Source organism: Gymnoscopelus braueri (genome assembly GCF_963280865.1).
Source record: "Gymnoscopelus braueri genome assembly, chromosome: 18".
NCBI classification, from domain to species: domain Eukaryota; kingdom Metazoa; phylum Chordata; class Actinopteri; order Myctophiformes; family Myctophidae; genus Gymnoscopelus; species Gymnoscopelus braueri.
The window spans coordinates 19037885-19052882 of NC_137618.1; the positions used below are offsets into that span (position 1 = coordinate 19037885).

At 42.6% G+C, this 14998-nt stretch overlaps 1 protein-coding gene across 5 annotated transcripts in view; it reads right to left on the reverse strand.

Moving 5' to 3' along the window:
• LOC308073864 (mitogen-activated protein kinase kinase kinase kinase 4-like) overlaps positions 1–14998 on the reverse strand; it is a 120067-nt gene that overhangs the window by 45067 nt on the left and 60002 nt on the right. For all 5 annotated transcript variants that reach the window (XM_080413063.1, XM_080413061.1, XM_080413060.1 and 2 more), the window contains exons 3-4: positions 12538–12594; positions 493–618 (exon numbers count right to left, since the gene is read on the reverse strand). In XM_080413063.1, coding sequence (XP_080269189.1) covers positions 493–618; positions 12538–12594 — 183 coding nt within the window. The remainder of the gene's footprint in view (positions 1–492; positions 619–12537; positions 12595–14998) is intronic.

Genomic DNA, 14998 nt, shown 5'->3' on the forward strand with positions numbered 1-14998 from the left:
CAATTTTGGTTTAGTTCCTGAACCGGTAGTCACCCCCCCCCCCCCCCTTGCCCCACAAGGTTCCCAGGATCACAGGAATGTTTGTCTTGCCACTCTGACCCCTGCACTCCATTGTGTTGGTTACTCCTCATGTCGGTGTACAAAGCTTAGCTGAGGTTTATTCTAATGTTGCAGCCATTCTAAAGTTGCTCTGGATAAGAGCGGCAGGCAAATGCCTAAATAAGACGTAATGTAACCCCAGCCACCATCTCTGTGATCAGAATATTTCTGCCTTGAAGCTACAATCTGTACGCTTTATGTCTGTTGTCTCCCTCCAGTAGGCGTCCATTTAGACACCAGGGAGACCACCTCCAACCACTGCAGATGTACTAGCTATATAACATACCCAACCATACTGTAGATTGGTAAAAGAAAAAAAAGTGAAGTGGGCCCTGATCCAGAAAAGGTTGAGAGCCACTTAGCCTTAATGATGCATATAAATGGAACAGTCACCCATAGCTGGTCATCATGTCCAGGTGGACTCTTCTTGATGAAGGCTCCATAGTAGGTGGCTATATTCCTGTGGTGGGAGTATTTCTTCAGCATATTAATCTCCAGCTTAATCTCCTCCTCTTCATCCTGGAGAGAAAAGGTGGTGGGGGGGTGGCAGAGAATAAAGAAGACAGTTAAACACATTTGAAAAACTGAATGCAAAACATTGGAATATTACTGCCATTTGTTTCAATCCCAAGTTTATCCCAAGCTAACCTTTCTTACGCAAATGCACAATTTGTATGGCCTTGTAAGCTAGTTTTCCTAAGTTGCATTGTTACACAGCTCTGCAATACACTCAGGTATTTATGTTGTGTGGTTGAATGTTGTTGAGCACACATGGTGCTATGTGGTCCTGCACTTTAAAGCTCAACATGGGGGCACCCGCTGGACTAGCGGTCCGGGCGCATACCACATGCGCCCGGACCGCTCTAATGCCTGACGGCGTGTCGCGGGTTCGCATCCCGTTCCCGGTGACCTTTGCTGCGTGTCACTCCCTGTCTCTCTCTCCCCGTTTCCTGTCATTCTCTACTATAAAAAAGGCAATAAAATAAACAAAATCAACATTTATGCCAAATTCTGATTTACACATTCCTTTATTTCCCTTTTAATTGTATATCCAGTGTTTCGTTCCACTTTTGCTTTGGCAAAGTAAACATGTTTTCTCATGCAAATAAAGCTCCATTGAATTGAATTGAATTAATTGAGACGGAGTAATGAGAGAAGAGGTGAGAGAGGAACAGAGAGAATACAGAACCATCATTAGTGTTAAGTTATTATTGGCAGAGAAGCGGGAAAAGTCATATGGGAACTAATGGGACACACAAGCCATAAAATCTGAAGTGTTCATTTAACTCTAGTATAGAGACCCTCAAGAGTTAAACTAACACTCCAGATTGTGCCGCAAACAGACAAAAGAACCGTTCTTCTAAAGTTTATTTCTCCAGGCCAGGATATAGATGACCTAGAGACTATAGCAGTGGTTGGTTCTAAAACATTTTCATGCATTTGGCTGTGGGCCACCATTTGAAAAGATTTCGTGCCAAGGATCCTCATAAGAGATTTTTGTTAGATAAATAATTCATTTTTTTTAAAAACATTTTTGAATAGAGCTTGAAGTGGTTAAACCTATGAACTGAAGAGTGTCCTAATTCTTATACATTCTCTAAATTTTCTCTCATTTTGCTGGGGACCCCCCGAAACCCCATGAAGGACCACCGGGGGACCCCGGACACCGCTTTGAGAACCACTGACGTACCCTCCTAATTCATTCATTCAAAGCTGAGAAACACACAAGAACACATGGTCAAGCATCTGAGTCCTAGTCACAGTTCAACACACCAACTTACACCGACATGAGAATATACTGTATATATGCAGTATATACTGTATGTAGTCTATATTATGTATCCCATCATGTGCAGGGAAATTCATACTATTCGTATAATGGATTATAGTCTTTCCAGGGAGTTGTTCTGAGCATGAATTTATAGTGTCAATAAAGTCTGACATTTTGACAGTGAATACACAACGGCATGCGCAAGAGAGCATAACTTGTTATTCATTATTTATATGCATGCGCTTTGCATTACCACATCTATTGTGAATATTCTGATCGGGCGTAAATCAGGACACACAGGCCTCTAACAAACACTCAGCCCTCTTCAGACTAGACTAAGAAAAATGCATTTTAATTACGCCACCACAGTAACTGTCCATGGTATTCGTTGTGATGCTGTCTTGCAGACTTTGGGAGGATTTTGGTCATGATTACAAGGAGGGACAAGACAATAACAATCACAACAAGAATCAAACATGGAACTATGGGGGCCTCCGTTATGAGCCAGGCTGGTAAACGGTGATGTTTATCGACTGCCTGTCTGGGGAGGATATTGTGGAGAGGCCGGCAATAAAAACAACACACCGTCTGAACATTACGAGATAACGCGGGCTAATAAACCAATGTCATCACACGGAAGTACCACACTGAAAATCCATAGTGTTTATTTATCCATTCGTAATGCTCAGAATGTACAAATGTTGGTGTTAACTCTTGAGAATGTACAACGAATGTACACTCTCAGAGTTAAACAAATACTGAGGAGTTTACGGTGTCCAGACACACAGAACAATTTACATACAGCACAGAGACTCGGCTGCACAGAACACGTGGATGAGTCGGTAAATTGAATTCACACACACCACAAAGCCTAGATTGTAAATAAAGTAACACTCGACAGCACACGCACACTTGTGTGTTACACGTGCACACACTGAATGAACTGCATGTTCAAACTCACCCCGTACACACTGCTAAAAAAAAACAGAAGAACACCGACAGGTGAACATGCACGCGCCGTACAGAAATTGACAGATTACTTCCTAATCGCCACATCCTCTCATTCTTTGACTTATGATTTGTTTCTACTTTGTAGCAGCTGGGTCTCAACATGGGATGCTGCAGTCAAGTCAGTTGTCAGTCAGTACCTGAGACAAAGTGACATTTACACCGCCGCCGCGGCTATCACAAGTGGCCTAGTGTGCCGGGTGATTTAAAACATCAGGTCGTGCGCTGCAGTAAACATTCTAAATAACAGTTCAGGGATTGCGTTGATATACCAATGTGTTTTGGGATATGTTTTCCAAAAGCTTGGTCGTGAGAATTTGTCTCAGAAATTCTGTCAGCTGTCAATACCTGGCTGGTGAATGAATTCCCCTTTTGGAATATTGTAACTAATGTTACAATATTCACACTGTTTTATTGTCATTTCACGGGTTGATGATGTGCCTTAAAAAGGGTGTCACATCAAAACACTTCTGGGGTCATTTTAATGTCCACTCGTGCTTTTGTGTGCACCGAAACAGTTTTTAAGTTGCTTGAGTCATTATTTATAAGATATTTGATATTCGTTAGATCAGACACGCCCCCTCAATATAAGCCCATTCAACTTCAATCTCCATGTTAGACGTATTGAAAACACACTATACTATATTGTCCTTCTAATATGTTTAAAAAAGAAATTTAAATAATTTGTGACACCGAATTTATTGGGTGTCACATTCAACACATCACGTTCAGCTTGTTTACAGAACGTTATCATTCATTAGTGTAGATGTTCATATCATTATCATTATAGTTATCTTTATTGTAATCAGGTGTGGACGGCTTTTTATTGTAGCATTTAGTAAAGTTGGATCGGAGGGGGGATGGTACTTAAAATGTGGCATTTTGAAAGGATGTTCTATCTCCTGCTGCTCCTGAATACATTTACATCTCTAAAGAAACTAAAAATAATAAATAAAACACAGGTCAGGGGTTGTAGAGCATGTCGGTGATGTTACAGGCTGGCACTCGCTTGCAGGAGGCGAGACAGACACAGTCTGAAATGTTATCAGGCCTTTCTGCTGGAGAGGGAAGAGATTACAAGGATCATGTGTGTGTCTGCTGTCATTCTGGATTAGGAAGAGCGGGTAAAGGATAATACTGCTGAAATTCTGCATTTCATTCCATATGCATCCATATGTAAACATAGGCCTCTGGTTTGAGGGCAGCAAAGCGTGATTTAGTTTTCTTCACATGCCGGTGCCACATGCCGATAGTAGCAGATCTATAGATATGCCATTTTCACCACGTGACGACAGCGCGCAACATTAAGCATAATGCTTAAGTCAAACTGTGTTGCATTCTATATAGTGGTCTTTTTGGCAACCCCTTTGGTCTGTCCATGGTCTGTGTCAATGGGCTCTATGCACAGCAGCCATATTGGAAAGAAATTGGGCCACTACCGTACCTTCATTAGTATTATTGGTGACAATGATACTGAAAGGAAGTAAGGAAGAGGCCCAACTTCTTTCCAATGTGGCTGCTGTGCAAAGAGCCTATTTGACTAAAGTGTCGCTGGCAGACACTCACGGCCAAACACAGTGTTTAGAGTTGTAAAAAATAAAAACACTCATGTGGAATGGCTATCATAAAAAATATACGAGTGAAAGATTATATGGAAAATAACTTAAGTTAAATGACTTATTGTTTATAGGCAGATTCGGCACTTCGGCGGTGCAGTTGATGGGTTTGTGGGTTTGACACAGCTGGTGCCAACGGACAAAAAAGGTGGGCCTCGTGAAAATTGCCTTTTTATCATCAGTCTGTGTACCCCATCCAGAGTCTACATGGTTATCCAAATAAAGAGAAGGGGGAAGTAACATGTTTTTCCGGTTGGAAACGGCTGATATTGATCAAACGGGTACATTGTCAGTGGAACATTGCTGACCCACACACACATCAGGAACATCACATCCATGGCTATGGTTTCAGATCACAATATTTGGGAATCTCAAAGTTAGCAGTAGATTTCATTACTGTCTGCAAAGAACTCAAACTAAACACTCTGCTGGGTCACTGTCGATAGATTACGTCAGTTTAATGCCCTCAAACTAGAGGCCATAGTATTATTTATTCCCATACACATTACCATAAGTTTTCTACTGTAATTAACATGTTGAAAATTGTATCTGTAAATGTTTCTATTATTTAAGGATAGAAATTGCCCAATACATTTCAAAATGTACCATAATTTAGTTTAAAGGAGGAGTTCACCCAAAAAATTACTTATTTTCTATCAATTACACACCCCATGAAGCCTTGATTTCATGGATTTATTTTTGTTTTTGTGGCATTCCTAAGACAATAATTTGATGACGTGTGTATTTCCGGTAGGAGACACAAATAATCTACTTTGTGTCTCCTACCGGATACATTAGCCGGTAGGAGACGGGAATCAAATTATTAGCTTAGGAATGCGACAAAAACCAAAAAGAATCCATGGATTCAAGGCTTCATAGGGTGTGCAATTGATAGAAAATAAGTCATTTTTTGGGTGAACTCCTCCTTTAAATTTGTATATGCTAAGTGCTAACCCTTCATGAGAGACATCAGATCATCTTTTCCCCAAATGGTAGACTGGATATAAAATGGTAGTTACAGCATGTCATTTTTTAAACACTTAAATCCTATACTAAGCAGATCGGAGTCCCCAGGGCTCTATACTAGGGTCCCTCCAAGTTTTTGGTCTGCATTAAATATATTTGCCAAAATATTGCTGATCTACAAGCTCGCCATGTGCAGCAACGCAACACATTGTGCATTTGTAGATCGGCTATTTCCACCAAATGTTCACCCCCAAAATAGGGATGCCAAGTTTCAAGTGGTTTAACGCATGTCTTCATGTCACATGAAGAAATGCACTTACTGTAAGAAATGCACCACTTGAATAACACATGATGCGTTATTATTCAGTGCTTGTGAATGCTGCTATAACATGTCGCAGATCTTTTCTAAAATCAAGCCCAGTTTGTACCAGTCAGTGATCATCCACTACTGCTTCCCAGTATCCACAAAGTAACATAAGTTAGCTTATTCCCACCTCTAATATAAATAATAAAGTTCCATTTAATTGTAAAATATATTTGTTGGGACGATGCAATGTTTTATTTGTGGCATTTTTGTAACATCTTGAGACGTTGTGGTGGCAAATTTACGCTTTGTATTTAGCATTATCTCATGTGGTGCATGAGACAATTTCCATATGCCAAATGCCGTTTGTTTTACTTATTATAATCTGTTGAGACTGCTTAAGAACTTCCACAGACCTCATGATGGAGTCAGTCAGTCAGTCAGTCAGCTGAGCAGCCAGTTAGCTTGCCAACCAGTGATTCACTCAGGCAGCAAGCTAGCCAGCAAGCCAGTCATTCAGTTAGCCAGGGGGCTGGTCAGAACATAGCCGTATGGGCCAGTCGGCAAGTCATTTGTCCAGATGGCTAGTCAACAACAGAGTCCACCAGGCAGTGGTTCGTTCTGCCAAGTAACTGTCGAGCCAGCCTGCAAGCCAGCCAGGCTGTGAGGTCATTTGTCAGCCAGCCAGCCCAGAGATCTGGTTCTTTGTCACAAAGTCATAAAGCACAAGCAGACTCGGGTTTCACCAGAACGCTGGCAGCAATCTACCTCATGCAGGATAACTAACACACACACACACACACACACACACACACACACACACACACACACACACACACACACACACACACACACACACACACACACACACACACACACACACACACACACACACACACACACACACACACACACACACACACACACACACACACACACACACACACACACACAGGGAGAGAGATGACAGACAGACAGAGAGGGAGGGAGAGAAGGGGGGTAACGAAGGCAGAGAGGGAAGGAGGGAGACAGACAGCAAAGGTGGGGGTTACAGCTGTTTAGGAGAACCCTCCCCCCCCCCACACACACACACACTCTCAAACACTGTAAAATCCTGAGTGGATCCTTGCGGTTCCATTTTCACCCTGTCAGGGTTAAATTGACACGACATCAGTTTTCATTACCGTCTGCTCTGCTAGTTCAATAATTGTCTTAGTCACATATTCCCTCACCATGTCCCCATGATATCACATTTACTTCACTCAGTCACTACTCTCCCTCTCTCTCTCTCTCTCTCTCTCTCTCTAGCTGCCCCTCTCTTCTCTCTTCCTCTGTCACAGTTCCACTCACTGTCTCTCATTCCTCCCCCTGTCCGGGGTTTTCAAAACAAGGCGTCCTTCCTCAAGCTAGTCATTATCATTCCTGGGCATAAAATGGTGGGAGGCATGGAGACACGGAGGCAGCCATCTTGGCTGTGAGCATCATCACACACAATGTAAGTAGACCTAGCAAAACCATCACCATACAATCCCGGGGGGGGGGAGACTGAGGAGCAACCACATAATGGAAAGAGAGAGAGTCCATGACTTTCACAGAAGTACGATAAAAGAGGGGGATGTTTTAAATGGAGACACAGGGAGCTATGAAACTCAACACTTCCCACACCTTTATGGTCACATTATAGGGAGCAGTGGGTGTGGGCAGGTGTGTGAGCACTAGTGTGTGTATATACACATTGGCGAAATTGCAGTGCACGTCATGATCCTTGAACACAGTAACTTGTTACGTTGTGTGTAGTGCAACTGACCAGAGCGCAATATCGGTCATTATTTGGCTGACATCAGTATTGATAGTTATGCAGTCCATGTGTTCCAATTTTTTTATTTTTACAATTTTGTGGCAAAAGCTTCCACATGTGAGCATGTGGATCAGCTATTTTTGAATACCTCTACTGCTCTGCCAAGACTGCATCCATGCTTAGCCAGAGATTTAATTTACTTATTATATTTGATAGATATGTTTAATACATCCAACCGAATAAAGTTCGTCGTGGCTCAGGACAGAGTAGGGAGGTTCAGATTTCACTACTAGCAGCGCACATCAGCACTGCGCTGTGGTTAACAACACAGCGTGCATCCCATACCAAGCACTAATAGAACTTATGTGTTAAATCCAGTCCAAGAACAGCTGACGATCAGTTTGAAAAGCAGAATGCAACTCATTGAGTTATAAAAAATAAATAAAGTGGCCATTGTGTATGCGTGTGGCTACAGAACTCTCCATGTTGGAGTTGACGTTTCTCTCATGCTGTTTGCGTGCGTCATCTGGCCGCTTGCGTGTGCAAATCAATCTGGTCTGAGAGGAATCAGTAATCATGATCGATTCCCACTGGATTCCACTGGATTACGAGGACCTCACAGAAGCCTCTCTCCAGGGGAGGGGGGGGGTAAGATGAACAACATGAAGAGTGAGTACAAACAGAGGTCTCTTCTATCTCTCTCTCCCTCCCGCTATGATGATGTTTCTGGATTCAACGCCCACCAAGGTCCACCACCGTTTCAGGCGGTCCCCAGATAAATGACTTGATAGTTAGGTGGACCCTTGCAGGTCTGGAACGCTGACAGACAGTGCAAATGGAACCAAGTACAATTTGTACACTGTCAGATATAATACAACTGATGATTTGTACAGTGTAGATTGGGGTCCCAGAGATTAAAACATCATATCAAATGTGGTCCGTGGTATAATGCATATTATAGTCCAGAATCACTGGACTAGGTCAGCCCTCTTTCTCTCTCATTCCCCACCCCTGGTCATTGGCAGACAGACAGACAGAGAAAGAATGGGAGGATGAAAACGAACAACAGGCAAACGGAAGGCAGGAAAGGTCCCAGGTGAGAATGTGAGTAAGAATTAAACAAAGCAGCGGACGAGGGGAGAAAACAGACAGGAGGGGAAAGAGAAGAAGAGAGATGGGAGGATGATCGAACGCGTGCGATGGAGGTGAAGAGAGATGCGGCAGTCGGAGGGAGATCAAATCCCTCCCATAATCCCACTGCACTTCCACTGAACCCTGCTAGGAAGTGAAACAAACAACCCCTCCCTCCATCCTTTCCTCCTCTCTCTCTCTGTTCTCTCCATCGTTATCTGTCCTCGATACACCCCCCTGTTTTTCCATTCGTTCCTCTCTCTATTTCCTTCTGTTTTAACATGCTTCTCTCTCCTTCCTTCTATTCCCTATACTCGCTCTCCCTCCCTTTCTTTTTCTCTCATCATTCAACTCTCTGCATTTCTTTCTCCCTCTCTCCGACCGCCCTGTCCTTCCTCAGTCTAATCTCATCATGTGGCTCTCTCCTCCTCCCTTCTCTCATCCTCTCTTTTCCACCACTTTCTCTTTCTGTCTATCTCTCTACTTCTCTTTCTCTGTACAACAGGAAGTGGTATATGGGTCAGAGCCCATATGCTGATATACACACACACACACACACACACACACACACACACACAGTTTCTACTTGTCTTGTGTGTCTGTAGGCCTAAAGCTATTGGTGGGGACAGATTGTTCAGGGAAACTGAGAAAGTGTCTGCGTGTGTATGCGTGCATGTATGTACGCGTGTGTGCACACGGATGAGAGAAATGACACACCATGCGGTCATGTGTGCACAAGAGAAATATCAAGCTTTTCAAACACAGACAACTTTCACACTTTTCCCCCAATGGTCATTTCCTGGCACGTTTCCAAAAGCCCACGGTTTCTGTTATGAAAACACTTGAACTGAATATCCCTGACATGTTCACGTGATATGAAGAACAGGCCTCATGCCAGACAGCTGCAGTAGTAAACATGTTCTTATCAGATAGATAGATATGATAGATAAACACTTTATTAATCCCCAGGGGGGAAATTCAAGCTCACATCTGTTTTTTTTGTTTCTCTCCTTTGCATGACAGGAGACTAACTTTGTTTTTGGCCACAAGCCACAATGGCAAGGAGTATATTCCCCCAAGATTTCACCCACCGCCAAATATTTCTGATTAAAAAGACTTTGAACTGATGACAGATTTACATGCCAAAAATGGCTGACAAACTTTGCACCTGTAGACAAAATCTGCCAGCTGTAGGTGATTTAAAAAAATCCCACATTTATTTTTCCACCCCTGCATTTTTTCTCCACGCTGAAATTAGGAACAAGATGTTGATGTAATGATGAATGAATAATTTTGTAAAATATGATAAATTAAAGTCACGACGTCACATTCATTTTAGTAGTCTCGACCAAAAATTGTGTTTAGAGAAGTTGCAAAAAACAACAACACACATTTATGTGGAATGGTTATGATGAAAAGATTATATCAAAGATAACTTTTACGTTTAATTGCAAAAGTTACAGCGTATGACTGTCCTAGAATGATCTGGGATCGGCTCTTGGTCATACAGGTATCTACACACACACAGCCAGCTAACAGACCTCTGGGGTTCTGAGGGCCAGGCGGACGGTGGAATTGTCCATTATCATGGTTAGCCTAGATTAGAGGATTCATGTGACTGTCGTGATGATGACACAGGGCGTCTCCACAGGAAATGCTTCAGTGACCTCCACTGTGCTGTTCTCCACATTCCTCTCATTCTACAATTTAACACATTGCTTCTCAAACTATTTCATGTCAAGGAACCCCAAATTAATATGTACAGTATTTGGCCACGACCCCCCCCCCCCTCCCCATCTTAAACCATTAAGACTTGAGGCTGATTCTACAAATGCCTTCTAAAATCTATTACTGTAATGTTACCACAACATTTACTGAAATAAAATAAACTAAACAAAAAATCTGTATTTCTCACACTTCCAAGATCTTTAAAAAAAAATCTAAAATAGCAGATGTAGAAGCTCGCAACGCGGCACTAAGTGACACGCTGTGAGCTTGTAGATCTGCTATTTTTTAATAGCCAATGCTAAAATCTAAAGTTACACATATGCTTTCCCGGTTTTAATGGGCTAAAATATCTTTTAAAGATATTTTGAAAACAGCCAATCTTCAAACTCACATTGCATCACAATGTGACGCGTTGTGAGCTTGTAGATCGGCTATTTTCAAATAGTTGATGTATAGGGTTTAAAGTGGGGTAAAGTTAACTCATTTTTTGCTGGGGACCCCCTGGAACTACCCTTCGAGAACCGCTGGGGATCGCCCGGACCTCACTTTGAGAACCACCGCTGAAACACTCAGATATTCTTTCAGCTATGACGACTAATACACACAGTAAAAGTCAAAGTATTCATTTAACTCAGAGAGGGTACAAATGGAACCAAATGCTCTACGGCCACACAGAAGAACACAGTAACTGATATCGTGAGCTTTAATTACTCTTCCACTTTGTCTCTACTTACTTTTGTCATTTTCCGCTGCCTAAACACAGTTAACCACTTAAACCCCAGGATCCATATTCTGAGGGACACATTTTGCAGAAAACAGCTGATCTACAAGCTTTGTACACGTTGTAAGCTTGTAGATATTTTCTGCAAAGATATTTAATGTAGAGCGAAAACCGAAAACACACTAGCATAGAGCCCCGAGGGACACCCTCTCCCAGAGGCACAAAATCACAAAAAGAGGGGCATAAACCTCACACACGCATACAGCACTTACACAGTATGTCATCAGTACTTGTTAAAGGATTAGTTCACCCAATTTTGGAGATTGGAAGATTTGTTTAGACTCTTTGAGTCTCCTACCAGAGACAATAGCATCTTTCCGCCGGTCATCAAATTATTGGCTCAGGAATGCGAAATAAACCGCAAAAAAAATCCATGAATTCAAGGCTTCATGGGGTGTGTAATTGATAGAACATAAGTAATTTTTGGGGTGAACTACTCCTTTAATACCTACGGCAAATTGTATGACTGTAATTCTTATCTTGGCTTGAACTTTGAATAAACTTTTACATTTTAGATTAAAAAGAACTAAATAATCATACAGATAGGGGGCCAAGACGCCAGCGCCGCGGTATTTACAGAAGGTGATGGATGACGCAATATATTGTGTGCATCATGCATGCCTGTGTGCGTGCGTGTCGATGATGATGATGAGGTCTCATTTTGACAAGTGTATAAAACAGTAGAGCTCTTCCCTACTTCATCTGCTCCATGGTCAGTGGTTGACACAATCTCAGCACTGTGATCTATGAGGGTAAAAGGAGAAGCCTCTTCCACTTGTAACCCTGAAATCATTACTCTTTTTTTTGGGGGGGGAGGAATAAAATGTTGACATGAGGGATTGTGGCTGGTAAGAGGAGCTGGAGAGACGGCTTGCTTTGGCACGTACTGTTACCGGGAGCATCCGAGCTGGGAATTAGCAGCTATTTAGCCCCTCAAGATGAAATCGTACTCCATCTCCTCCACACAGAGGAGTGGGCGCATGCATGCATGGCCGGAGGGTGGCTAAGTGTTAAGCACAGAGAAGGGTGAAACACTTCAGCGGTTTGCGCTTACTTTTCTGTTAGTTCCATAACAGAGTCAGGATGTATACATAATTCATTTCTCTATGCCCAGAATATGCACTATATTTAACCACATTAACCCTGCGTCCCTATTTTGGGCAAAAAAACGTTTAAAAAATCCCCAAAAGAAGCAAAAAAAAAATAACCTTGTACATCGCCTATTTTCACTAGCATATACAGTAAGTATATAGGGCTTAATTGGTTAATACATGATTTTGTGTACACCTACATTGTCCACACACACACACACACACACACACACAGTTTACTGACCTCTGTGACATCCATGACCTTGATGGCGGCCAGTTGTCCAGTCTTGACATGTCGACCCTGGAGAGGAAAAAGAGAGAACCATGAGGGGAAACAGTATTTGATTTGAATACGTCAATAACTCAAAAACAAGAAAACCCATGGCAGTATAATCATACAATCCTGTTGTTAAAATCTAAACAGAGCTAAAACAGCGCAGTTATTGAAGCCTTAAACAAGTGGAACCCAACCATAAACACAGGAATTTGCATCTTTCTCTCTTTGGGTTACCCCTAAGTGGCCCATTTACAGCTTCACATTGTGCAAATTCTCAGCTGCAGTACAAGTTTTCCCACAGCTTTCCTTAATATACTACTCTTTCATAAGCTCAAGTCAGTCGTAAAAAACTAACCAAAAAATTATAATACAGTCACAACAATCCGTTTCCTCCACAATACCAGGTGAAAAACAACATGAATCAATTCCAATCAATATTCAAGTTCTTTTTTATTGTTACATTGTGCATTAGTAAGAGCAGATTCTTTGTTTTTGGTTCTTCACCACAACCTTGCAGCAACAATAGTAAAATAAATTAATGAATTAATAAACAATAGTAGGAATGATAACCAAATAATGACCAAGAACAATAAAGAATAGCAGCAGTAGTAAGGAAAGAATTCAACTCCATGTCCATTGTAACCTCACTCCGTCAAATGGAAGAAGCTTGCGACACACATTTTGTTTCACAGCGTACTTGCATCTGAGACTCCGGGCGCAGAATCGATGACAGACGGAGTTTCATTTTTTCAAGCTACTAGGCAGGTGATTGGATGATCCCGCCCCTAGCAGCCGCTGATTGGTTCGTATGCGCAGCGGTTCGGGCAGCTTTACTCTGTGAGCAATCCCAGACCCTCCTTCCTGAAACCAAATGCAAATGAGATTTCCGGAGGGAGGGGGTGTTTACCAGGCTATGTCCATTGGTCATATAGGAGTAATATATATATTATTATTTTTTCTCCTTTTTTCCCCTGCCTTTATTGACAGTCCACAGTGAAGAGAGAAAGGTAAAAGGGAGAATGAGTCAGGGAGTGACATACAGAAAGGGTCCACCCACTCCACCGGGCTCGGGAATCGAACCCCGGAATCGCTGACAGGCATCAGAGCCTTTGTGGTACGTGCCTCAACCCAGGGCCGGCCGCTGCTATAAGCAATATAAACGGTCGCTTTTTTTTTTTTTTTTAACTTTCATATTGTAATTATGTCATGTATCTCCTATCCAACAACTAGCGTTATTATTTTAGTATGCAATAAAAAATAACAATGATTTTATAATGGGGGTGTTTGGGGGGGGGCCACCCCAAAAAATCTTGCTTAGGGCCACGAAAATCCTAGGGCCGGCCCTGCCTCAACCACTCGGTTATCGGCGCCCCTTGGTTGCTATGTGTGTTACATTTACATTGTGTGCATACTTTCTGATATTCAAAACATATGCACACAATGACATCAGCGACATGTCGTGGGCTTTTTGGGTCTGCTATTTTGGGCGCGCCACGGAGCATAAATTAGACTTAACAGAAGTTAACACTGCAGATAAGACAAAACAAACTGTAGCAGTACAGAGACAAATTTACAGACAATATTTCTGCTCACAACGACTGGCTTGTCTTCAGTCGTCACATCACCGTAAACACAACACTAACGCTACCTCAGAGCACCAACAAGGCTAGCCACTTTTAATTCATAAATACAAAGCAAGCCAATATGACAGCGGCTACACTACAGTATGACATCATCGCCCTGCAGAGGAAGTAACAGAATAGGAGCGAGAAGTGAAACACCGACAGACACAGGAGGGGTCAGACTGGGGCTGTCTGACAGCGTCTGTGCTGAGTACACGCACCCGTGTGCGTGTGCGCGTGCGTGTGCGTGTGCGTGTGTGTGTGTGTGTGTGTGTGCACGCATGTGTATCAGCTTTTAAGACCACCATGTGATAAGGTTTCCTTTGTCTGAGCCAGGACTGTGACACCTGAGCTAGGCATGACGCCCCCCCCCCCCCTCCTGTCTGAATGAGATGGTGCAGTCCAAGAGCTGAGTGATGAGGGATTAACCCACTTCAGCTGAGTTGGGGGGGGTTAATGAAAAGGTCATGGCTTTGGTGGTGTGATGAGGGGGGAACAGAATTCTCTGCAGGTTTCTAACTGTGGGAAAGGAAAGGTGACTCCCTCCTAGAAGATAGAAAGGACAGATAGCAGTGTGACATCATCACACTGACTGGACACTGGCATGGGTCATTTTACAGCTTTTGCAAGCACACAGATGTTTATAATAGATGTTTATAACCTAGGACAGGGGTTCTCAAACTTTTCTATACCACAACCCCATATTATGAGGGAAATGTTTTGCCGACCCCATCAACCCCTAGAACCAGCGGAGTTTCTTGATTCAGCTCTCGATTTTGTCTTTGTCCACAGACCGTGGCGTTTTC